We start from the raw sequence: 26,850 nt of genomic DNA, 5'->3' as shown, positions 1-26,850 counted from the left end.
TAGCAACACCCCCTCGGGTGGGCGGGTTTGAAAAGCGAAGCACTGATTGACTGCCGGAGGCGTCAGTCCCGGCCCGCCCCGTTGTGCTGACAACCGCACACCGCCGGGGACGCGCCGAGGCTGGGGCTAGGGAGTTCTGAAGGTAGGGGCGGCCGGGCGGGAAGCGGCGGAGTTCTGCTGGGGGCGAAGGGGACCTATCAACCCAAGGAAGCGGCCCCTCTGCGCCAGTGGAAACGAGTGAGCAGTGACTGTCTTGAGAGCACGGGCAGCAGCCAACGGCGAATAACTGTTGGGCCAGGCCGCGGCTGCGGCTCGGAGCCCGTAGCCGGCCCTGTGGGACCGAGACCGCCTCTTTTCACCGCGTCACCTGCCACCGGGCTCGGGCTTTTGCTCTGTCCCCGGCCCGTGGCAGGGGAAGGGCCCGGTGGGTATCGTAGGTGGCTGTGGCAAAAGCTGGAGGGGTGCTGCTGAGCGGACCTGGGCGGTTGCAAACGCTCCCCTCAGCACCGAGCGCAGCCTCCTCAGCCTCTGCAGCTGGAGTCCTATGCTGCTACAAGGAACCCCCACCTTCCTCTACCGGTCCCAATATAGCATTCTGTTCCAACAATCCACCTTTGCTTCAAAAAAACAAGGAAAAAAAAAAAAAAGATAAAGTCTTCCTTAGTGCAAATCTTTACAATATAACATTTCTGTTTCAGAAGTCATACCGAGGAAACAGGGAGGTGGTGGGGTCACCGTCCCTGGGGGTGTTCAAAAAGGGATTGGACGTGGCACTTGAAGCCATGGTTTAGTAGTCATGAGGTCTTGAGTGACAGGTTGGACTTGATGATCTTTGAGGTCTTTTCCAACCTTATTGATTCCATGATTCTATATGCTACTGCTTGCTTCCTGACAGCATCATTATGACAATTTAAAATATATCATACTTCTTGACTGTTGAGGTATGGATCAAGTTGTTTAAAAAAGCTTAATAACATAGACCAGCTGTACTTGTGCACAGCAGAACTTCTGTCTGGACCAGTATGACCCTGGGGCAGTATCACAGTATCGCCAAGGTTGGAAGAGACCTCGAGGATCATCGAGTCCAACCTGTCACAACAAGCTTCATGACTAGACCATATCACCAAGTGCCACATCCAATCTCCTCTTGAAGACCTCGAGGGATGGTGACTCCACCACCTCCGCAGGACAGCCCATTCCAATGACTAATGACTCTCTCAGTGAAGAACTTTCTCCTCAACTTGAGCCTAAACTTCCCCTGGCACAGCTTGAGACTGTGTCCCCTTGTTCTGGTGCTGGTTGCCTGGGAGAAGAGACCAACTCCTTCCTGGCTACAACCACCTTTCAGGTAGTTGTAGAGGGCAATGAGGTCCCCCCTGAGCCTCCTCTTCTCCAGGCTAAACAACCCCAGCTCCCTCAGCCTCTCCTCATAGGGCTTGTGCTCAAGGCCTCTCACCAGCCTCATTGCCCTTCTCTGGACACGTTCAAGTGTCTCAATGTCCTTCTTAAACTGAGGAGCCCAGAACTGGACACAGTACTCAAGGTGTGGCCTAACCAATGCAGAGTACAGGGGCACAATGACCTCCCTGCTCCTGCTGGCTACACTATTCCTAATGCAGGCCAGGATGCCATTGGCCTTCTTGGCCACCTGGGCACACTGCTGGTTCATGTTTAGGTGGCTGTCAATCAGCATCCCCAGGTCCCTCTCTGTTTGGCAGCTCTCCAGCCACTCTGACCCCAGCCTGTAGCTCTGCATGGGGTTGCCGTGGCCAAAGTGCAGCACCCAGCACTTGGACTTGTTAAATGCCATCCCATTGGACTCCGTCCATTTGTCCAGTTGGTCCTCACATCTTACGTGGTTTTTGTTGGGTTGTGAGTTTGGTTTGTTTGTTGTTTTTGTCATGGATTTAGTTTGATTTTGGTGGGTTGGGTTTTTTTTCTGCCCCTTGGATTTGTAGCTTTTCTATAGCCAAAGGTATTTTTGTTATTTTTAGTAACTCTTAATTTTTCATTGGTCAGTTTGCCCTGTTAATTTTTTCAGTTGTGCACTGTCTTGTCCACAGGCACCACACTCTGTAATTCAACTACCTATTTTGCAATGAAATACTTCTGTACTCTGTTTGTTTTCAGTCTGTCCCTCAGTAAGCTCATGTGATGCCAGCAAGATCTTGTTTTGTGAAAGACTGAATAATCATCCTACAGTCACTTTCTTCATGCCTCTTGTGATTTTATCAACTTCTGTAACAGGCTAAAACGAATCCTTGTTTATTGCTAGTACAAAACCATGGTTCATATAATCAACCACCCATGTTGCACCTTTTCCAATTTAATTTTTCTTTGAATGGAAGGAGAGAAACACAACACAGTATTATGCAGTGTTTAATGAAGTTTCTCTTTAGTCTTTAACGTTCTCTCTGTTGTTTTCTATAGTAGGCCTGCTTTCATGAGAAGTTGTATGAATTAAGTCAGGGGCATTCAAATAAGAACTATTCATATGCTGATATTTGTCAGTTGCCAAAAATTCAACTTACTCCCTACAACTTGTACAATGAAGGACTGTAAAAAGACGTACAAGCATTGATAACACAAACTTTAGGTGTTTGTATTATTTCCTCTTAAACAGAGCAAAGTAGTCTAAGTTTAATTAAAGTGAACATCATCTATGAATTTCTGGAGAGATTAAGTCATTATTAAGATGGTATTTTTAACAAGTTCCTAAATGTTTACAGACAGAAATGTGATTTTTAGCTTGAAAGTCACACAACAACAACAAAACAAGCATGTAGCACATGTTTTTGGTAATCTCCTTGTAGTGCTTTTGTTAAATGGAAGTGCACTCAATTCTTCTGTCATTCCAAATTGAAGTAACAATCCCACATTAGTGATGCACACAAGCCTGGCCTTAAATCATCCAATTAAGCAACAAATTAATCATTCCATGTCCTCAATCCAGACAGAATCTTTTGTAGTACTGATAGCTAATTAACTTTTCCCCTTTTGTAGTACCTAGCAACTTCACGGATTTCTTTTTAAACTGTAAGTGTTGCAGTACATTAAATGATTAGAAGAATACATTGATCTCATTTTTTTAAGCCTAATGTTCAAAAAATTACAGCCATCTAAAAATACACTAGGTTACAAAATGTCCAAGTTGTCAAATATTTACTTGGGCTTTACCAATTAAATAATGTAACTCTGTATTCCACTGAAAAAATGGGGGGAAATTAGTCTGAACATATTTAGTGACATTTTAATATAATACATTACCTACTGTTAAAAATTAACATCTATGGAAACATTTATGACTATTTTCAAGAGCAATTATTTTTTGTAGGTTTTGTGCTCTTATATCTTTCAAACTGTTAAATGTTGTTTGCAACCTCTCTTCTCAGTCACAGGATTATGAATTTATGTAAGCATTAATGGAAAAGCATAATCCATTTGTGTTTCTGGACAAATACACATATTAGAGTCTTTTCTAAATAAGCAATATAGAAATATGCTTAAGAGGATAGGAACTAACCACAGATCAAAAAAATAATCTTTTTTGCCATATTTTCAGACAGTCCTTTAAGAGCAACACCTTTTTGTGTGTGTGTTCCCCCCCCCCTAGTTTTCATGATAGGATTTGGTGCTTAAAAACTGTAAAAACATAGGGAGTGAAAAAAAACAATCTCCTGAAGTAAGAGGTAACTTCTGAAAACCTAGCTTTGATATTAGACATTAGGAGCTATTAGGATTTTTGGCACTTTATTTCTTTTTTGGAAGATGAGAGGTGCAAAAGTTTGTTCTTCAGTACCTATTTTAGAGCTCTCAGTGTGTGTTGATTTCCTGCAAGGAGCACCTGCGGGTTAGTAGTGTCATCCCATGTGAAAAAAAACAAAACACTTTGCATGCATACTTTCTAAGTGGCAATGGGCTTGATTATGCTTCCAGAGACATTTTTAGAAGTTCTGCCTTTGCCTTGCATGTTTCCTAACCACTGACAATCATATGCCCACAGGGAGGCAAATGGGCAAAGGCGATACTGGAATTAGAGATACTGTAAAAGGAGATAATTATGTTGCACTTTTCTGTCTGCTTTATAGCTTGTGAGGTTCTGTGCATCACAGATAGAACCATGAACAGTCATACTGATTGCATTCATTTGCAACTCTTCAACGAGGATACTTTTTGTGTAAACATATGCAAAGACATACTCAATTTGGTCACTGGCACGGCCTTCACCAGCACTGCCCTTGCCTGTACAGTGCTGTGTGTACCTTTACACCTGATTCTTCCAGTAAAGGGGGAGGAACTTCATTATTTGGGGACACTTTTCAAAAGTTTTAACTTTTTATAGGCGTAATAGTAGAAGGAAAAGGAATGTTTTTACTTGCAAGTTATTGAGCTAAACATAGGCATGTGACTTATCTCAGCCCTCTGTTTCCTCTAGTCCTCTGACTTAGGCTTTAGGTTACTCTGAAGAACTAATTCAAAATTTCCAAATTGGCTTTGTCTTAGTGTATAATTAGGAAATGGTGAAGTAAGACAATATGACTGTAATAGATATGAGATGGTTCATATTTTTCTTCAACTAATTACTAAAACTAGCCTCTTTTAGTCACTGGAATTGATATGAGTTCTAAGCTACGTAGCCTTCAGTGTTTCAGAACAATAAATTAAGCATATTGTTCAACATGGAGGCTCCTTTGGAAAATTATAACTGGGAAAATACATTGAATGTTAGACATAAATATATTGTCAATGTTTCTAGTCCTGTGTTTGACAAAAAGAGTGTGAGAAAGAGGGCAGAAAACCCTCCTAACTTTCTCCTTTCATTCATTATACATGACCCTTCACTTTTTTAATCTTCCAAAACCATCATCCCTTGTCAAGGCAAATGTTTTAGAATTCCCTTTTCCTACACACCACCAAGCTGTAATCCATCTTGCCACCGGGAGCTATCTGAAAACTGAAATTCAGAGTAGAAGCTAAAATCATATTCCTTGTTTCTAGACTATTTGAGAACTGTATAACAAAGCAGAAAACCACTTTCTTAGTCTGGGAATGAAAGACCATGCCAAAGCCAGGCTGATCACTGAAGTTGCAGATCCACAGGTCACGTTGTGGTTGTTTTAATGCTCACACTGTTTGAGACTTTTCATTGGGAAAGTCTCAAAGTACAACATTTATAAACTCACCTTTTCATCTTCAGCATCTTGACAGTAAATGAGCTGTTCATACGTGCAGGCAGACAGGCTGTAGCTCCTGTAAGAGGTCATCAGAAATAGTTATGTCATGACACAGTTCCTGAAGATGCAGTCACTTGCTGTCCTACAAGTGCATCTGCTTTCCTCGTGTTAGTTAATATTAAAACAGCATCCAAGTACTGTAGGTGCTTTGTGGACAGTTAAAAAATAGGTTTTTTCTCCCCTTCAGTTTACAGTCTTAAAGTGAGAACATGGAAGAGGGAGGACACAAACTGAGAGGGCTATTGCCCTTATCCCAGTTGAATGCCTCTAGCTGTTCAATAACAACATCAAATAGTTTCCAGTACTTTTCCTAAGAGAATTTGGATCGTCCCGATTTAGCTGGTCTGCGGGCTGCTATGTGCGTGCCTTCCAGACGATGGTGCTGGCAGTGTATTTTGTAGCAGTGTGCTATCCGACAGGCTGCATTGCGTTTCCCTCTCCGCAATGGAACTGAGCCTTTTCTCATGCTTATTCTAGATATTGGGAAGAAGAAGTAAATGAAACAAAAGGAGCCTTCTATACAGTGTTGTCACCAGCTGTGTAGTGCCTACATGTAATTATGCATACAACTTCTTTACAAGTTTGTCCTCCACAGAGCTGCACTCAAAAATCAACTGGAAATAGGCATAGAAGTGTTTTGTGCTGCCGAGTAATGATTTACACATAAGGAATTTGAGACAAATATTTACAACTGGAGAATATTCACCTGCACTCTTCTCACTGTAGCTCAGGTCCTTGGCGTCTGTAAGGGAAACCTCCCTCCTAGTTTAACCTTTCACTGTTTTGGATAATGTTTCCATGCTTCATTGCCCTGGACAGAAGAAGCATTTCCATCTATTAGATATCATATGAAAATACAGTTTATTATTTAAAATTATAGAACATGCCTTTGACAGCATATGGAAATATTAGTAGAATGATAAACTACGTAAAGTCACAGACCAAATTTTCACTCATACATGGTATGTTCATTGTCTGTTTAAGGTTTATTGATTACATGTATCTTTCTCTATAGAAATCTGAAAAAAATGTCAGGCAAGTCCTCCTTGAAAAGTCCAAACACCTCAGCAAAGAAGCAGAAAGGTGGAAAGAAAGCTAAGGAATCTTCAAAAGGAAAACGAACACAGCTTGGTATGTGAGGTACAGCAGCAACAAACCATTTAGTAATCTGATCTCAAGTGACAGCTACCTTAAATATTTTTGGCCCGTGTGTTTAAGTAAACATGAGATAAATTAGAATATGCTAGTTCATCTAAATGACTTTGAGATCTACGAATACTGATGATGGCTTTGTAACCAGTCTAAGGAACATAACAAAGCCACACTGTAATATTTATGCTTTATCTTGGTAGTTTAGATTTAGTTTGTGGTGTCTTAATAACAGAATTAAATGAGAAAATCAGTTTAATATATATTAAGTGGAGAGATTTACAAAAGCTAATATCCCAGAGAGAGAACATCAGGCATAAAGAGATGCTCCCAGAAACAGGAGTTAAAGTGTTCAGGATCACAATGTAAAGTTACAATAATAGAGCTTGGAGAGATACTAAAGTCTCACCATTGTTTGGCAGCATATCTTAGTGTGTTTTTTCCTGAGATGTGCTGAGATACTATCTCGCCTGTGTCATTTAGAAAGTATATAGTTAATGGAGTGTGAGGCTAATGTGCCTTTGCTACACACAAATAATTTTTCCAGTGATGCATGCATATTCTCAGTTAAGGTGAAAATGTACTCTTGCTCCTGAAATTGCTTTCACCTTTTAATCATCCCTCTCCTGGGTTTAATTAATAGCTGATGTGCTACAGAGAACATTCTGCATATCAGGGTTAATCTCATACCATCCTACCTCACTGTGAGGTTTGCAGATCCTCCTCTCAGGAGCTGAAGAAAGCCTGTCTCCTGAAGCACTTTGCCACCCAGAGCAAGCTTGCCCATCACACCAATGTCAGAGGGGACTAATGTCTGCTTCTCCCTACATACCTGCCAGTTTTGCTACTGTCTGGTGTCAGAGAGCCTCATGCCTTTGACTCCTCTTCATATGGCATAATTGGCATGGTAACTGCCCCAAGCAGGTGCTATGAGATAGCAGTTAGTGCAGTTTCCAGCCATGGAAATTGGAGTGCATACCACAAGGTGACAGATTCCTTATGGCTTCTCTCTTATGCAGACCACCTGCCCCCCCCCCCCCAAGAAATATTAGTTTTAAGTCTCCGTAGTGTCAAAGCAGGCTAACATCTCCTTAAGATACAGATCTAGTTTTAAAAGACTTCACTCGTTTCTTGTGTTAAATTTGAAGTGAGTAGACATTAATTTCTGTTGCCTCTTCATGGTTCAAGTGTTTAATGTATATGGAGGTTGCAACTATTGCCCTAATATAGAAAAGACTTCATTAAGGAAGTAAAATTACTGATAACATCATGTTGTTACATTTCAGGTGAAAAAGATGAAGTTGATCTTTCTATGGCCAGTATAGGTAAGTACTGAAATGAGTGGGATTCAAAGTAATATTTTGGTATACTTTAAATATTTTGAAACTTCAGTGTTACTAATGCCAGGGAAGGAAAAATTAGAAACAACTAGTAGGAAAAATTAGAAATTATGAAGAAATGCAGCTATTACAATAGTAATACCAGCACCACTCTCTGAGTGGCATGCAGTGCAGCAAGGAATGCTGAAGCAGGTATGGGTTTGTAGAAGATGCTGTTATCTTCAGTTGAGAGGAGCTGGGATCAGGGAAAGTTAAGATCATTACGATAGAATTATAAGGTGTAAAGTGTTTTCACTCTCTCAATTAAGCAATTGAGAGAAAATATTTTTTATCCTCTTTTGAATCTTTGGTCTTTTTCAAATCACTGAATCTGGTGAGATTTTAGCAACTCACTTGTTTGTTTGTTTTTATAATTACATCTGCGAATGGATGTTAATTGCTGTATTTTGTTTTGTAGGAAAAAAAACCCTGCCATTTAAGTGTCACAAGCTATCAAGCACCCCTCATGGCCTCTGGGCAAGAATGAGGCAGCTTTATGCAGTTTAAAGTGTGGCCATAGTTATAAGCTAAAATGCAGTGATTTGATTTGAATGCATTCTTTTATCTTAAACATCAAATAACTATAATTTTTTTTCAACCTCTCTAATTAGATTTTTCTTCTGAACTGATCTGTGCTGGTTATATATTTGGGAATAACTTAAGCTGATATCAATGTAAATTTTATCTGCAGTTTACAGGAGCAGCCCAAAAGGTTATCTTCTTAATTAGCTTTTAACAGTACAGATTTTATTGCTGTGGCAAATATACAAACCAGGTAGTTTAAAAATAATTCACAAATCATTTTTCTTCCTAAATAATCCTGTGAGTTTGTGGGTAGAAAAAAAAAAATTGCACTCTGCTTACCTTCACTGAAATGGTGCTTAGGTGGCCAAAAAGGCCAACAGCATCTCGCATCAGCACCAGCATCAGGAGTATTGTGAACAGCAGGAGCAGAGAAGTGATCATGGCCCTGTACTTGGCACTGGTGAGGCCTCGCCTTGAATATTGGGTTCAGTTTTGTGCCCCACACAGAAGAGCATCCACACAGAAATCCCAGAGATCTCCAAGATATAAAAAAGGAAGGTCAGGTGATATTGACTACAAATTGTGAAGAAAGTTAACTAATGGACTCTGTAGCTGCAGAACAGCTAGTGAACACCAAGTAAATCATACTTGTTTAGTGCAGCGTGTGCCAGGAGCATCATAAATGTCATTAGTTTTAGTGATGACTGTAGCAAAGCAGGTGCAGTGGAGGGACATCAGGGCAAGATTTTAAAGGATAAACGTCAGATTCATCGAACATTCTGTAGTATGTGATAGGCTTATGCAGAGATTTAGCTTCCCAGATGACAGAGATTAAGAAGCATTTGTTGTTTTGTCAGTCCGTGTTGGCTTAGGTCAGAGATGGCTTCTCAAAACATGCTGAGCCAGCTGGTCAATATAATCATTTTAGATACATCAACTTCAATTTAAGGCATGCGAAAAGTTATTTAATATCACAGCTTCTGGGAATTAAGATAAAATATTAAATAACTCAAGCTAAGAGAATAAAATGAAACAAAGACAGTATCAGCTCTTATCACAAACCCCAGTCCATTTTAGTACATTAAAAATCCCTTGTATACGTGTCCCTAAAGCTTTTCCTCTTTCCAGTTTATCAAAAAAATGAACATTCAAAATGACCACATACTAGCCTTCTCAGGCAAAAGTGTAGTGGCTTTCATGAAGAATGCTTTTACTATGGCAGTTGAGATATAGAGCGTGAGTCTGCTAACATGGCAGAATATATTGCAAAGGAAGAAAAGAGTCTCTTAAGCAGCAGGATTGAACTAGCTGGGCCTGTAGTGATCTTAATCATTTATATCTGTTACATAAGCCAGAAGGCAGAATATGTAATTTGGGAAGGACCAGTGTTCCATGCATACAGATGACATACACACTTACCAAGAAGCACTGGATATTATCTTCAGATCAAGTGTCTGCAAAGCACAGTTGCTGGGTCACCTAACTGTGCTCAAGCCTCACTAAAAACAAGGTAGCAGTGTCAGAGCCAGTATAACTGTTTTATTCTGAAGTAATATGAATGAACTTGACAGATGTCATGCATGGGGATAAAGCTCATCTAGGAATAACGTATTAATTCAGTAGGAAATGTTAGGTAGAGACTTTTCCAAGATTAACAAAGTGTCATTGTATGCCTTCCAAAAACTAAGGTGACGGATTCAAAGGCATTCAGTAAAGACTCACAGTTATTCAAGTATGTGTTTCTGTTTGAAAGCAGCACTCTGGATTAGATTATCATGCAATTTTGCTTTCTTTCATAGGCCACCCAGAAATCTTTCCTTTAGTTTTCACTGCAAAGACCCAAGAGATTTTTAGTTGTCGAGCTGATGAAGATGTCACAAAAGAAAATTGTTTCAAACTTATTAAAAAAGAGGACATCATTCAAGACCTGAATACAAGAGCTGCAATTTCTGATTTCCACCCTGTCAAAAAAGTTGTCCTAGTATGTCACTTATTTCATCCTCACTTCAAGACTTGGTGCTCTCAGAGTTTATATTATTTAATGATAAGGTCTGTCCTTGTTTGTGTAAATACACAATGCTATAACATTCAAAGGCTATAGGTCATGGACCACTGTCAACTCCAAGTTTCTCATGGCTCACCATGCAATTTCTAATTTGTTTTACTAACTTGAGATGGAAAGTATGCTAACAGTAATATCAGTATTACTAGTTTTGATCCTTTGAACTGGCAGAGACTCACTTATTTTGGCTTCCCCAAATTCATAGCCTACTTACAGAGAATCATTTAAAGTTTCTGTTATGTTTCATTCTCTGTATGAAAAACTAGTTTTATCCTAGACTTATTTATATTACAAAATATGTTACAAAATGTCAGTTCTTTTCAAATAGCACAGGATCTTCTCTGCTAGGACCATGAGATTAATCAAAGACACAGAATTTACACTAGTGGTAGCTTTGCCAGTCACAGGCTTATGACTGTTTTGGATATTACTCGCTCTCAGTTTTCCACTAATAGTTTTAATTAAAACAGGAATATCCAGGGGAAGAACTTCTGGTAGTTTTTGATGCAAACTTCCAGTATGGACAGAACTTTTACCTCGTTGCTTCTGAGGAAGCCAAGGAAAACCTTCTGAAGGTAAGAAAATCCAAGTATACTACAGGATTCTGTCTATGAATATTTCAGAATCTTGGCTCAAACATAAGCTGTAGGAATGAAACTGTATTCCTAAGCATCTGGTGTGCTTGGCATGTAACACTTCTCTAAAGGCTAATATGATAATGGAAAAATATGTTTCACTGTAAAAGTATCTTTTATACTGAGAAAGATTGAATTAAATTTTTGTATTTTAGTTCAGAGGGCCAGCATCACTCCCATTGCTGCGTGCTTGTGATAAGCATTAATTTCCTCTGCCAGGTTTCTAAGACTGACATAAAACCAAAATATATATTTGGCATCTTAAAGAAGTATTATCCTTATTTTTCGCACTAAGTATGTATATATTCTTCAAATTATACTTTTTAATGTTCTTGAGTTGTAAATGACTCTACATACACAGAACATTTCCCCTTGTACACTGCATCATAAAGAGAAAGTTTATGGGCAGATCATATAATTTGTGCTTGTCGCTCGGCATCGGGAAAAGTAACAATTAATAGAAAAGCAAATTGCAGTTCCAGGCAGGAGGGCATAATGTAGAAAATCACTATAAATTCTTTTTAGATAACAGTTATTTGCTTTCAAGACAACAGTTTCTCTTTTGTAGTTAATATGTAACATTTATTGGAAAATTCTAATACAGGAATGAATGGGACCTAACCTAATTGTACCCAGGGCCACTGTATAGCCAGACTCACTGCACTGAGATAAAAATAAAGGATGTGTGAATAAAGACTGAAGAATGGGTTTTTAGCTCATACTTATATTTTAGTAACATTTTTTTGAGAAAGCACTATGTCACACTGTTTGAAGTCACAGCCTCCAGAAAATGAAGAAGAAAAAGAAGAAGAAAATGGAGAGGGAACTCTGGAAGTCCAGCCTTATAAGCCTCCTGTCCCCAAACCTTGGGTTTCTCTTGGCAGTGAAAAGGAAGTTGAAGAGGAATCTGTTAAAGAGACTGCTCTAAAGGTGAGAATCAGCAGGTCAGGTTACTCAGTCAAATAAATATCACAAAACCAAATTTGGTTTGAGCTCCTTAAAAAAATTAAATTCTCAGAAAATGCAAAGCTGCAGTTTTACTTTTTCTTGAGGCTTTTCAAGAAAACCAAAAAAGAGAAAGAGCTAACTCAACTTCTACCAAAAAGCCTTCATTTTTTTCCCAACTCTTTTCTCATTAAATTCTGCAGACAAGGCATGTGAGACTGTATTTGACATAGCTGCTTCTTAAGCTGTAAATTCAAAAGTTCTGAGCATCTGGCCATTAGCATCTTTACCACTTTTTGCTCAATTCACTGTCAGGTTAGATTACAAGTTGAGTCATTGTAATTATATATTCTAAAGACACAGTTCTTTTTCCATGGAGCCCAGTGAACTCTTATTTCACTACATGAATGTCTTTGAATAGCATGTAAGACTTGGAAAGGCTTGTTACCGTTGAATAAATGTTACCAACTACAGAACTGAACAGAATAGAATAGACCAGGTTGGAAGAGACCTTCCAGATCATCGTGTCCAGGTTATTACAAGCTGACTTTACAGAAAGATCTATTTGATTAACTGTACCTACAGATTATACTGAGAAAATTGTACATCCAAAAAGTAGATCCACTAACAGCTGTCACCAGACTTGTAACATGTGGGTCAGATCCAAGCATTTAATAGTCCACCCGTGATTTTTAGTCAATAACTAAATCTCTGTTCAGGGAAGACTGGTTAAGTTTGGTAGTTCTCAGCAAATGGACATCTTGCTTATACTTAAAAATTATGTCCATTTTTTCCTAAAGCAAATTCATAGTCACCAAATTTAACTCAAATTCACAGTCTAAATATTCTGTATTCTGTCTTGCTGGCAAGGTCCACTCAGAAGTATTCTCAGCCTATGCTCCTTTCATGTACTTCGGGAAACGGTGGGAAAAATTACCTGGCTAGGAATCCAAGACAAAGCAGTAACTCTCTACTGCCTGAAATAAAGTTCCTACCTCCCTTCCCAGTACTCACTGAAAGGAAACTTCTCTCTCAAATTTTATGGATCCTCTTCAGGTTACTTATCTCTCCCTAATCATTACAAAAGCTGAAAACCCTCAACTAAAGTTGAGAAATGCACTAAGAGGGAAGGGATGAAAAGTTAGGCCCTGGAAGATCAGTGCAGTATTACATAAGACCTCTGGCAAACCAATCCTTTCATTAAAAGGTGAAGTTTTGATATTTCATTAATTAGACTATTTAATTATCTTACTAGCAGTAATTTTTGCATACCTAAAGTCAGCTGCTTCTTTGGGAAATACAAACCTGTCTTCTGTTACTTAAGTAGGTTATATGAGCATTTCAGAATTCTAAAAAAGCAGAGATATAAATAAATTTAGCACAAAAATCATCAAAAGAGCTAGTCCTACAATTATATGAATGCTGCCATTTATTTTACAGAATGGACTTTCCAAAATTTTCTCCTCTGCTAACTACAGAAATATCTCTTTTCCAGATTATGTATATGATTTCTCAAGCACGCAGGAAGTTTGGTGCACCAATTGAATTTACCGATAGGAATGCCTCGTGCACAGCCGGCAGTTACGTTGAATGCACATCCTATGAAGACAAAACTTTTAGTATTAAAATGCTTGAAAAAGATATGGGTGTACAAATGATTCCAAAAATAAGAGAAGCTAGCACTCAGACAAGATGGTAAGTGTAAGAAAATATTTATCAGCTTATTTGCTAATCTGTGCACTGTTTCTGAGCTCTGCTTTTCTAGAGTTACTCAGTAATGAACTGATGAAGAGAACAGAATAGGTTGCTCTGTTTGTATCTTTCTACTTTCACTCTTTCCCAAAGAGTTTCTAGAAAACCTGGATATACCTAACTTTTAATTTAACACATTGCATGGGTTCCTATCTTTGAAAATTGTTTCTGTACTTACTTACTTTCAAATTTACTCCAATTGATTAGGACTTATCCAAAAAATGCAGCCACACAGTATTTTCCTAGACAGTTGTCAAATGAAGAGAGAGAAAGTCTGTCATCTAAGAAGCTGGAAGAATTTCTTACATCAGTGCATTTAAGGTAAAATTTTGCAGCAATACACATTAAAGGCTATCTGAAATAACACAGAATACAAGCAAGAGCTCTTGTCTGGGTGGACTATATGTATTTTGTTGGTTTGTTTTCTTGACTATTATGTTATTTAATTTAATTTTTGTTTCTGTGGAAATTAACAGGAAGTCTGTGCTACATAAATACGAATGTTGGTTAAAATCAATACTAGAACATCTTTTCAAACAAACTACAAAGCTGATTTTTCAAACTGCTCACTCAAACAGAGGTTTGTTCAGAAGTTCTTGCAGCCCTTAGTCATGGGACAAGTCACACTGACTGATACTTTTTGTGCAAGTATTGGACAGCTGTACTGTATTTGATCCACACACAACTAGACTTACATTCTTAGTACAATTAGTCATTTAAATGGAAAAATGTTGCTTACAGTGATGCATCCATGAGGAATATTTTTTTTTACTACCATAGTCCTAATTTAGTGTAAAACAAAAGCTATCTCTTTACAGAAATATTTATGATTGTACTGCTAAATGATCACATCTGGATTATTCAAAGTGCTAAATGTTCTTTTCACAAAACAGAATGGAAATTGCATTGCAGCAAAACGAAATTATGAATGCTTTTTTTGATGACTGGAAGGCCCTAGCAGAAGATGAAAGCAGTTCTGGTGGCAAGCCAAATATTTATCTTAAAGCATACCAATCATTTACAGATCCTAAGAACAGAACTATTAGCTGCATTTGCTGGCATCCAACCATTTATGGTAATGCAGTTAAAATACTGTTTTGAAACTTGAATGACATGTACTATCTGATGGCTATAAAACATACACATTTCATAAAATGATCAGCATTTTAATTTAAAACCAAATGGAAACTAATGTGGTATGTCTGCCTGGATTTGAGATGCAGTGAAAAATAAAACAGATGAATGCTTGGTAGAGTTCAGCCAGGCCATGCAAAGTCACTCGCGCTAACAGATAAATGATCATAACAAAGGAAAATTTCTCCCTTATGAGGCAAATTTAAATGGGCCTGCAGCTGTGCAATGTCATTCTGGTGGCTCTGCATACCATTGTTGTTCTTTCCATCACTGGTTTTTGTAGCATGCCTAATACTAGTGAGGAATGTTACAGCCACAATAGGATGCAGCTCTGCTGAGTGCCAAGGAGCATCACGCAGCATACTAAGTGTCCCTTCCTGCTCGTGTCATGGATTATTGCTTTAACCAGGCAGTCTTAAAGGCACAAATATGTTCTATGTAAATACCCTAGATGCATAGCATATTAATAGCCAAGACTGCAGCCTGTGTAGGAAATTAATTCAATTCATGATGGGCGGCTAGGACTATATGTCTGTCACATCATTTCAGGTCTATTACTACATCATAAAGGAGCAGTAGCAAAAAAGTTGACTTTTATCCTGATGCTTAGGTTCTACGACTCACTGTTAAATAACAACTTCATTTTAGTAGCAAAAATATTTTCATCAAAGCTGATCTTTAAAAAACAAATATATAAATACAGGGAGGGGGGTGGGGTTGTTTAGTTGTGGGGTTTTTTTCATCAGCACACTGAAACTTGAATTGTCTGAGATAAACTGTTTTCTCCTTCAACCAGGGATTATAGCAGTGTCACCAAGAGAGCAGCTTTCTTATGAAGAACAAGTTAGCCTGTCTGATAAATCATTGCTGCCACAGTCAATAATAGTTCTTTGGAGTTTTTCTGACCCTATGCACCCTCAGGTATTTAATCAGGACTTTAAAATATGCAAAGTGTTTAAATAACAATAGAACAAACAATCAGTGTGACTGTATTTCTCAACTATTTGTTTTTCTTCTTTCTAGTTAATGTTGGAATGTCCTGAAGATACTTACTGCTTTCAGTTCAATCCAAGTGATCCCAATATTATTGCTGGTGGATGCGTCAATGGACAGGTGTTGTTTGTTTAAGCATAAAACTGGGTATTTCTGTATTCTCTTACAGTATGAAAACAAAGCTGAAGAGATGTACTTAACATCCATAGTTACAGTATCTCAAGACAGGTGTTGCAGATTCTCTGATCCTGTACTGAATTTATGCCTGGTTATTCCATAGATTAGCCATACTGCTACGATGCTTCCTTGTAGTGCTAAAAATGGGTTAAGCTGTAAAGACTCTGGGGTTTTTTGTCTGGTATGGGTTTGGTTTTATTTTACTTTTGAAATGAATGTGGCCTTTCAACTGATTGCACCACACTGAAGAGGCAATACATTAAAGACTTCATAAATTCCAGTGCAGAGACTGACTGACTTGTTTTTCCGCAAACTTTCAAGAACTGTATTTGAAGAAAAGTGCATATTAAAATGAAGGATGAAATAATTTGTCATATACTCACTTCTCTATGTAGGTTGTGCTGTGGGATATTTCTGAACATGAAGAAAAGCTGCAAAATGCAAAAACTGTTGCTGATGATATCGAGGTAACAGCTGTTAGTAGGGCAAATGTTTCTGTTCCAAATATATTGCAGTGCATCTGTGGGGAAAAATGGGTGAAAGTATTCTGAATTACAACACAGGAGCAGATAATATTTGCAGTGAGAAACTAGAAAGGATAAGAAACCTGATGACTTTGTGAAATATGTCCATTATCACAATATAATTTCTACCTAATTAGTCCATCGTAATAGCTTCACTGCATTTTATGCTGACTTAGACTTCAGAAAGACCATTCTTTAATGGGCACCAACAAATACCCAACCCTTGCCTTATGAAGCCTATCAAATACAAATAGCAGTTGTTGCTGAATGTAATACTGAGAATTACTCTGGAAGTTTATGGACAGAACAAAAGTAGCTTAGAAGATGAGATGCAGGTTTCATGGAAGGAGACTATAAAGGCAATAAGCAGAAGAGAGCCTTAAGAGCAGGGGAGGAACTAGTAACATAACTGGATGTGTGTGTGTGTCTGTGGAGACGTCATAATTCGTTCTAGAGCTTCGTATCCAAAGGCTAAATACTTTCCATTCTTTTTCCAAAGGGAATTTATTAGACTCCTAGAAAGTTCTATAAATCTGAAGTATGTGGAAAAGCACTGAGAATATGTGAAGTATTTTATTTTCAAAATAAATTAAAATATCTCTTTTTAAAACACTTCTAGCTGTCCCTTGTGCAAGTTGAGCAGAGTAGCCCAGAGCTGCCTCAAGTGAAATATTGTGCACTTTCTTCCAGAGAGCACAGTCATACAAAGACAGTAACAGATATACATTGTCTGCCAGATTATTTTCAGGTGAGTTTAAAAATTCACTTTCCTTCTTTATATTGTTTCATTGCAACACGTTTACAAAACTTGAACAAAGCAATTGGACAGCAGAATGCAGTTCTGGTTTTTGTTGTTATTTTGTTTGGGTGGGAGTTTTTTTGCCAAGGTTTAGGCTCAGAAATCTCTTTCCATGTTCATTTGAGATAACAGGTAAAGAAACCCATTTGATAAATAACGCTGACAAAGAAATCACTTTGTCAGTATTTAACAACATGTACTGAGACGTAACTTTTTGTGTTTGAATGTGTGTCAACCTTTGCACAGCCCTGCATTTTATATGTCATGGTTCCTAAAATCAGCACTTTACTAATACCTATTGATGAAAAAGTATTCAAAGTTATATTCAGAACCTAATTCAGCTTTACGTGGTTGTCAGACTACCATTTTGACTCCAAGTAGGCAACTTTGAAAATAAGAGTAGGATTTGGCCTAAAAACGCTAGTGTAGCTGAAACTGTGCTGCATGGTTGATAAGTACAGTTTTGCCAAAATATGTATGTTTTGCATATACTGGAAATCATATTTGAATAGAGCATAACCTATATTCACTTGTTCCCTCCATGCCTTTCTTTTTATGAACAAATTAAAATCTATTTGGCATAAAATGATGATTATTTGGTAAATGTTACGTATCATAAAACCCACAGATCACCACCCCACCCCCCCAACTAAACAATAGCTACCATTTGAAGGTGCCACTGCCATCCCATAGCGTGAGAGCCGAGTGGTAAGTTGAGATGGTGTAAATGTGGGAAAGAGAGAGCACTCTCTACTTTTAGCTACTTGAGATAAATTTCTCAATAATTTGCTCTTTGCAATTGCTATGAGCATAGGCTGAGGAAGCTGGGATTGTTCAGCCTAGAGAAGAGAAGACTCTGGGAGAACCTTAGAGCTGCCTTCCAATACCGGAAGGATCCTACAGGATGGCTTGAGAGGAACTTTTCATAAGGGCGTCTAGTGATAGGACAAGAGGCAATGGTTTTAAGCTGAGGGAGAGCAGGTTTAGACTGGATCTTAGGAAGTTGTTCTTCAGTGTGAGAGTGATGGAACTCCGGAGTAGGTTGCCCAGGGAGGTTTGTGGCTGCCTCCTCCCTGCAGGTGTTTAAGGCCAGCTTGGATGAGGCCTTGAGCAGATCAGCCTAGTTGAAAGGCATCCCTATCCATGGTGGGGAGGTTGGAGCAGATGATCTCCAAGGTCTCTTTCAACCTAAGCCATTCTATGATTTTTGTGGTTGAGCTTGACAAAAAAGTTACAAACGTGGCAACCGAGGGAGGGTCTGACTTGCAGTGGTGCCAGCAAGTATTTAACCTACTGACTTAATTCACTTAAAGCACATTTGTAAAATAGCTTGACTTTATACCTGCAAGTTAATAAGTTCTGATTTTCAAACCTTACCCAAGCACAAACATTAACTGCATTTCTAAAAGAGCATTTTATGTGCTGAAGTACTTGTTTAGCAGAGTGTCGTTTTCGCCTCTCATCATTTCTGCCCCTGTAATTATTCTTGCTGTTACTTTCAGGGCGTCCGAACAAATGGTGCTCTTGAAAACAAAGCTCAGACTTCTGTGCAGCTTGTAACCTGCTCCTCTGACTGGTGTGTACAATTTATAAAATACAAGGTGTCTTTCAGTTTCTTTTGGAAAGCTTTATGGAGCACACTCCATAATTTAACTAGCACACTCCTGAATTCCTATCAGCCTGTCTTGAACAGTTGAAATTCTCCGTGCAGAAGACAAGCACATCAAGTTCTTGGCCAGTTAAGCTCTTTACAGTAATGGCAGAAAGGGTTCACTAACTGAAAATCTCCCAAGTGTACACATTTGTATTCTGCATATACTTTAAGAAGAGGGTTGATCACACATGCACTGCCCTGAAGAACCACATGCCCACATTTGACTTTACCTAGTAGCTTTCCATAAACAAACTGTATGAATGTTATCTACCTGCTTCAGTACAGTTAACAACTGATGAATAAAGGAATATATGCTATCATTTGCAAAAGAATCAATCAAGTATCTACCATTTGTCTGCTTTTCAGAGTCTCTATTGCTATAGAAAGTTTGAGGATAAAAGGCTAAAAAACCCCCTTTAAAACGTATGGAAAACTGCACTTGATTCTAAAAGAAAACCAGTTAATAATACTATACAACTATTTTGCAGCTCAGTATTATTTTGGGATATTCCAGCCATAGAACTTCTTCGACAACCTTCATCTGAGAAAATAAGTATTCTAGATACCTCTAAGCCTCTAGATCTCTGCTGGAAACCTCTCATGAAGGTACTGTAACAAATATAGAACAGAAAGATGAAGTAGATATGCCCAGAACTCCACAGGACTGTATTGTTTTGTTTCCTAGCTCTTTAATTTTCCCAGCAAATTGTGACATCCTTATAAATTTCCTTCTGATATGAAATTGAAGACTTCAGCATTCCCCTGAAACTTCTATAAAACACATTTTGAAAAGCTAACTCACAAAAACCAGAACAACTGCCTTTTAAAATCTGCAGTAGGTGGAGAAGTAGTTGTACTAGTAGCTCCTGCCAGCCTTTTCAGCCACTGTGCTATCTCAGTGGGTCCCAAACTGCAAAACATGGTCACAGCAGAACCATAATTACTGTCAACAAAACAGTCAGTCTGATGAAAATGGTCATAGCAGGTTTTTTTCTGGGGGGGGGAAGTGAGGCTGTAAATAATCTGTTAAGTAAAAAAAGATTAAAAGTAGTATTTATTTTTTGGGGATCTGCTGATCTGTGCTGCTCAGAATAGTTGGAGCTGGTACAGCTGTTAAACAAGCATCACCACTGGGATTCCTTTTCTCTAGAAACACAGCAAAATCCTGTCAGGGAAGGGATAACAGAAGAGAAACCACAGGTTTGCATTTTCTCTGTTCTTGCATGTGAGGCAGCAAATACTCCTTGTGGAATATCACCAACACTGCAAAGTAAAAAGACCAGCCCAAAGTAATTTAGTCTTGTATCTCAAAGATCTGACAAAATGAGTTACTAAATGCATCTTTTTCCTGAACAGATAAACTTGTATGACAGTGGTATCGACACAGTGTACGGGACCACCAGAATTAGTCTAAGGGAACTGCATTGTCATTACAAAACCTCAGGTAATAATTTTATTACATCTTATTGGGGAAAATGTTTGGTGTTTTTTTTAAATAAGCTTACTTCATAGAAAGCTGAGCATGTTGTATAGTTAAGTCCATCTGGGGGGAAAAGGGTTTTTTAATGTCCTGTTGTTCAAAGCACAACTTGCATGTACTGACTACAAAGGTGTGTACGTATATTGGATACAGAAAGAACACTTCCAGATCCATAGTAACTGTGCCAGGTTTCACTTAATAGCCTTTGCAAGTCCTTCACCCAGTCTCTTTATCCCTGAACCAGTATGTCTTTTTCAGCCCTTAGAGAATTTTAGTTTTAGGAAAATAATCCTGGAGTAACTATATATATTTGTAGATATTTCAGTAATGCTCTGCATAGAAGTTCGTACATCACATTCCATAGCAGATCAGTTCATATTATGGTATTTTACAGTAGGGGCACACTGCTAATACCTCTGTAAAGTTGGCAAGCTGACACACAGGTAGCCAAAGAGCTGGACTGCCTGAGAGGGTGACTACAAATCATGCCAGAAAATGCCTTTCTGGCTGTTGAGCTGCTGTGGTCTAGCTGCTCCAGGGCACGCATCATCCCACAGACTGCCAGGGGGAGGTTGTGCCATTACCAGGAGCAGAAATGTTGGATCCTGGTTGCAGCAGCTAGAGGGGTCTGTAAGGGCAGTTCCCACAGAGTCACTGCTGCTGTGTAAAACTCATGAAGAACACAATGGTGCTACCCAAAGCAGTTGTTTTGAGTACATCAAGCACTGACTTCAGAGCAGCTGTAGTAATAGGGAGATACCACCAGGAAACAGTTAACTTACAGAATTGCTGCTTTACTTGACAGTCTGTCTTTATCTCTCCTCTTGAAATTCCCTTTATCCATGAACTACTTTCATAAGACAAAAGATATGCTTGGTGTATAATAAAAAGATGTATCCGTATTGTTTCCCAGAGAAGCCACAGTCTCTGGACATACTGGAACTGCTCAACACAGACCGACCAGGGATGAACACTTCAAGCAGTAAGCTGGAAGTGCTAGAAAGTATCTCCACCGGGTTTTTTGTTGGAACTGAAGTAAGTGAAAAGAAGAGCTTACTAATGAAAATCTTAATTCATGGTATCTGAAAGACTGAACAATTGATTAATGAGTTTTCACAAATGTATGGACCTCAGGTGTAACTCAAAAAATGCATTTAGCTACATGTTTAAAATAACAATAAAAAAAGGTCAATACTCAATAGACTGTGCACTTCTACTTCAAGGGCAAATTTAGAAGACACTTCTAAACTATGTTGAACTTAACTACCTGCTATCAGGAACCAAGCAATACTTCCTTATTACACAACCCGTAAGAATAGTAATATTTTTTTAGTGTTTCCCCAGAATGTCAGGTTTCTCTCACTATTTATTTCTACTTTAAGAAGTCACTCCACCTACATGCCTGAAATTCCAAATTTTTTCCTAGTTTTGAGTTCATATGGAAATGAAAATTTGTCTTCTGGCTACCTTTTTGCTTCCAGTCACCTTTTCCTCAAACACTGGAGCAAAGCATGAGTTGTAAGAACCAAACATCAAATTCTGCAGGAAGGACTCCCCACATACATCATGTGAAGCTGTTTTAGTGATACATAACTGAAAAATCATGATCCAAAATGTTAGTGTGTTTTTTTAAGTCATTGTCTGCAAATTCAGGTTTGAATTTACTTAGGACATATTTAACGATGGCTATACTTAAGTAAAGTTACAGCTTAAAACCAAGGCACTTTGATATAAGCCACCAAGGTCTAACCCTAGAATTTACTCTGGGTTTTTTGACATCACAGGATGGAGACATTTTGTATTCTGACTGGAAAGGGGAAATCGATAATGACTCAGCAAAACCAGTTAGTAAGTTCAAGTTTTTTGATACCTGTTTAAACCTTAATATCTGGCTGACTTTAAAAAAGAGTTGCACCTATATTCTTTTTTTTAAGGTTCTTGCTCATGACACCAGGATTTAGCAGAACACCCTCCAGTGTGCAAGCAGTTTAGCTGTCATGACAGAAAATAGCAAAAACCCTCTCCAGTATCACAGGTGCTTGCCATGTACCTGTTGGCACAAATCATGGCAGTAACTGTGGCTGTGCAGCAATTCTAACTCCTATACCTTGTGAGCAAGACAATGAGATCAGTACCTTCGAGACCTGTGCTGGATCCTGCACGTTTCCTACTGCATAACTCCCATCATGAAGAAAATTACAGTTAGAAGTAACTGCCTTTTTCATTCTGTTAGGTCAGAAGCACAATCAGATGTACACCATCCACACTGAAACTGTCAACACTCTCCAGAAATCTCCATTTTTTAAAGACATCTTTCTAAGCATTGGAGGCCGGAATTTTGCCATTTGGAAAGAAGAGGTTACAGTAAGTGACTTTAACACAGCTGTAACCTAATTGATAGCTATACAAGATAGAACTAGAATAGCTTCAGACTCCGTATTTTTAGTCATAAAGCATCATAATTTAGACATAAATGTGGTATATTGACTTTTCCTTTCTCTTCACAACAGAGGAGTGTTTTAGAAATAGCTTTGTAAGCTTACACTTTACAGAAAACAAAAATAAAGTGAAGTGACCCTCATTTCTCTTCACAACAGAAAAGTATTTTAGAAATAGCTTTGTGAACTTACCTTTTACAGAAAAGAAATGAAGTGATCTTCTTCAATTCCAACCTTGTAAAAATTCTACCTTCTCAACAAATTATTTCTGCTGCTAGGAAAGAATAAAGACAATGTGTAATAAACAGGTCTAAAGAACTCCTATTTAGGATGCAGTGTTTTCATCAGCTGAAGATAAAGCAATGTGGAGGTTTCTTACCGTTCCTATCCTGTAGGAGTACAGCTGCACCTGACAACCTCAGGACCAGAGATTTGAACAGCAGATAGATGTATTACTTTAATATATTGGAAGTTAGATATCAGGTTTTTTATGTCCTCTCAGGTCTCCTCTTAACCTGCAGAGGGTGATAGTAATTTTGCTATTGATAACATTTCTGTAATAATTCAAATTTTGAATTTTCTTAGATGATTGGTGATTTGAAGCAGTGAATGGATAGTGCCATTTGATTGTTGGATCTGTCTTTTATTTGTTTTCAAACAAATTAAGAATGGACCAATCCTTCAGTCAAGTTGCTCTGCAGGAAGAAACACTGCGGGACACTGGTCCTTAACAAGACCAGGAGTTTTCTTCATTGGCAGAGATGATGGACATATACAGACTTGGGACTTAATGAATAAAATTTATGAGCCATCTCATGTCCACAATGTCTCCAACTCAGCAATCACTTTCATCAGACCCTGGATTGCCTCACGTATGTTGATGCTGATTGCTCTTCACTATGCCACTCTGTTTGCAAAATTGCCTGTGTCTCCGAGGCACATTAATCCTCTTCCAAGATGATCTTAGATAAGTACATAATTCAACACTATACTGGATATACAAAAATGCATACATCATTTCGAAGTGTACTACCATGGCATAGAGAACTAAAAATAATTTAAAAAACCCAACCCAACCCAAACCCAAACAAAACAAACACACACACCCCCAAACAAAAAAAATCCAACCCCCACCCCCCACCAAAAAAAACCCCACCACCAAAACCACAAAAACAAACAAACAAAAAGTTTGAAAAAGTATAAACTTTAAAGGGAAATAAGAGAGCAATAAGGCTGCCACAAAGACAACAACGAAAGTGAACCCTCTGTAGCTTGTGTTTGGGTGAAGGTATGTGTTAATGTTGGAATTTAGATTTTTTTGTATGTTGATTTGGTTATGTTTTGTTTTTGTCAAATATCTTTCAGCAATGCAGCATTTTTTAGCTGTTTCTGATGATCTTGGAGTACTGCATGTTTTGGAACTCGGTCACACACTAAACTACCCTTTGAGGAATGAGGTTGGTAAGACTTTTTTATTAATCTCTGTGACACTTTATCCTGAAAACCAACACAGAAACAGAACAGCCTGGAAAAACCAGGGTGGCAATTAATTTGAGATCAGTAAGGCCATGTTCTCCTAAGATCACTTGCAGCAAATCTGGCTTTGCACAGAGCTCAGATAGCAGGCCTCTAACGGAAATTTGGGTGACAGCTGGCATAATTCCACTGCTCCAACTTGGCTACATGAAAACACCATAAAGAGTTCAGCATTTTTTCCATATGCATAAATATACACCTGGTTTCATGCATTAAAATAATAATGCTGTATGCTGCACAGTAATGCAAATATATTATCTTTCTTTACCCCTTCTTGTTCACATTTGCTTATTTATTTATTTCCTGTAAATTTGGTGCCTTGATTTACAGATTCTAGTATCTGCTTTAGCTTAGATAAAGCACATTCTGCAAAGTGTTACTAACACTACCACTCCTTCATTCTCTTCTGCAATGAGGACTATCCTGTATCAAAGGGCCATGGAAACAGGTTTAATTTATCTTTACTTAGCAATTTAACACCAGGTCTGCAGCCTCATTTTAGTAAAAGTAACTTCATCAAAGCTAGGTAGGAGGTAACCAAGTGTTATAACATGAGGAAACACATTGCTTCAGCCCAAATTATGTGTGTTTTGGAACTATGCTATTTAGAATGATTAACATGGGAGCAGTTGCTAATACTTAGATTGCAGTCATTCTAACGGAATTATTCGATGAAAAATACAAGGTAATTGAAGAGACTATTGAAAACTAAAACTAAAATCCCAGACAAATAAATAGTGTAATACTAAAGTATGGCATATTATGGTTTCTTTGTTGCTGAAGTTTGGTCAGTGAGAATTTGGACTGATTTAGTGACATCACTAACCTGAAACTCTTTTAAGTTATTTCAGGTTCCTGAAGGATGATCTATTCAGAGTCAATGCAATAAAACTTATTTTACCTCATGAGCATTTGTATCCAAAATTCAACTGATTTCAACCCACATTTTTATATTCTTCTGCTGCCAATTATTTGGCTAGAGATAACTATATTCCCAGTATAGATAAACTAATGATACCATTCAGATCAGCAGCAGTAATTCTGCTTCTTCATTTGTTTGTCATTGTGTTTATAGCGTGCCAATGTACTCGATTATTTTGAAAGAGAAGCCAAGTATCTGAAGTCCTGCGAGCAAGAGTTTCAAGATTATTATGAGTTTCAACCCAAAACAGAGCTGAAATGCACCTGGAGACCGAGAGGGAGAAAACAGTATGTTGTACTTGGAGTTTAAAAGACTTTGTTTCTATGGGTTATTAAAAGGCACCTGTTTTGCTGAGCAGGATTTCCCACAGTTCCCATGATGCAAAAATCAGGACGGACATAGTCAGAATAGCTTAGCAGCTCTTCATTTCATATTTCTAATTCTTAGGAGTGGAATAGATGGTCCTAGTTCACGCCAGCTCAGCTCTTGGTCAGGTGAAACTCCTGCAAGAGCATTAGAGCCTATGGGCTTTTAACAACTATGCATTTCCTTTTTACATTAGTTGCTTATTCAAGAAGTTACACGTTGGCAAGTTCCCTACAAAACCAGCTCCTTCAGGAAAGGAGAGACTCCAGCCTTCTTTCCTTTACTCACAGAAAGATATTTACTGTCCATTCTTTGATAAATGGTTTAATAATACCAACCAATCACCCCTGGGTCATGACTATTTTCATTAATTTGTGATAGCACTAATACTGGAAAGCAATGGGGTTGCATATGGGTTTCAAAGCTTAACACTGCATTATTTCCTGGTTTGTGTTTTTCCTCCAGAGTACAACTACTCTAGGGAAAACAAAGAAGAGATGGAGGAACAACAAAATGCAGATTATACCTTGTTTCTGGACCTGGAGAAGCAGATACTAACAGATTTAGGACCAGTAAAGGGACACAAACTACTCTCCTCATCAGATGCTTAGATCCCATTATTGGCTTTAGAACCGGTGAGCTTTTTATTTCAGGATCTCTTTATTTCAGCAGAACATGTTTAGCTTCAGAAATAAAGTATCCTGCAGTTAGAGATTATAGTTTCATTGGTTTTATCCATTTGTTTACTCACAACGTGGGTAGAGAACAACTCTTTTGGGCACACGTCCCCCACTCGCTTTCATTAATACAGTTATAATTTATAACCTATATAAGTAATGGTTTTCAAAGTTCTGTGTCTGTCAGGACTCTATAATCTCTAAAAATCTTATACATAACTCTGCTGGTGAAACCAACATATCCACCCCTCCAATCTAAATCCACCTGTTTCCATCAGAGGGGAAACCATCCTACTCCAGAAGTTATATACATACAGGCCATCCAAATTCTGCTACTCAGCTCTCTCCTCATCCCCAAAGTATTCACTCCTCTTGAAAACTTAGGGACAAGCAGTAGGGGGTTCTGAGATGTCCAGGACATTTCCTGAAATGATGACAGAAAGCACTCCAGAATGAAGAAGACTCATCT

At 38.3% G+C, this 26,850-nt stretch overlaps 1 protein-coding gene across 1 annotated transcript; it reads left to right on the top strand.

Annotated features, from left to right (window-relative positions):
- Nucleotides 1–93: 93 nt before the first annotated feature.
- On the top strand, nt 94–26,278 carry DNAI3 (dynein axonemal intermediate chain 3). Its single transcript, XM_054165395.1, has 23 exons — nt 94–142; nt 6,250–6,365; nt 7,670–7,708; nt 10,087–10,268; nt 10,820–10,924; nt 11,759–11,914; nt 13,425–13,624; nt 13,889–14,002; nt 14,575–14,756; nt 15,612–15,736; nt 15,839–15,928; nt 16,381–16,452; nt 17,129–17,257; nt 18,811–18,884; nt 19,451–19,568; nt 20,319–20,406; nt 21,356–21,477; nt 22,227–22,290; nt 22,676–22,806; nt 23,548–23,752; nt 24,246–24,337; nt 25,492–25,625; nt 26,170–26,278. The coding sequence occupies exons 2-23, from the start codon at nt 6,263–6,265 to the stop codon at nt 26,183–26,185; spliced, it is 2,541 nt and encodes an 846-aa protein (XP_054021370.1). The 5' UTR covers nt 94–142; nt 6,250–6,262; the 3' UTR covers nt 26,186–26,278.
- Nucleotides 26,279–26,850: the final 572 nt, after the last annotated feature.

Source organism: Dryobates pubescens, chromosome 11, assembly GCF_014839835.1.
Source record: "Dryobates pubescens isolate bDryPub1 chromosome 11, bDryPub1.pri, whole genome shotgun sequence".
In the NCBI taxonomy this organism is placed as follows: Eukaryota; Metazoa; Chordata; class Aves; order Piciformes; family Picidae; genus Dryobates; species Dryobates pubescens.
Note: the sequence above shows the minus strand (reverse complement) of the source record. Positions and strands in the feature narration are given on the sequence as shown.

Bases quoted from the DNA above. Each gene is read 5' to 3' on its own strand.
- DNAI3 (XM_054165395.1), top strand. From the start codon at position 6,263: ATGTCAGGCAAGTCCTCCTTGAAAAGTCCAAACACCTCAGCAAAGAAG. The intron at 16,453-17,128 runs GTAACAGCTGTT...AAACACTTCTAG, and splicing joins CTGTTGCTGATGATATCGAG to CTGTCCCTTGTGCAAGTTGA. The intron at 22,291-22,675 runs GTAAGTTCAAGT...TCATTCTGTTAG, and splicing joins TGACTCAGCAAAACCAGTTA to GTCAGAAGCACAATCAGATG.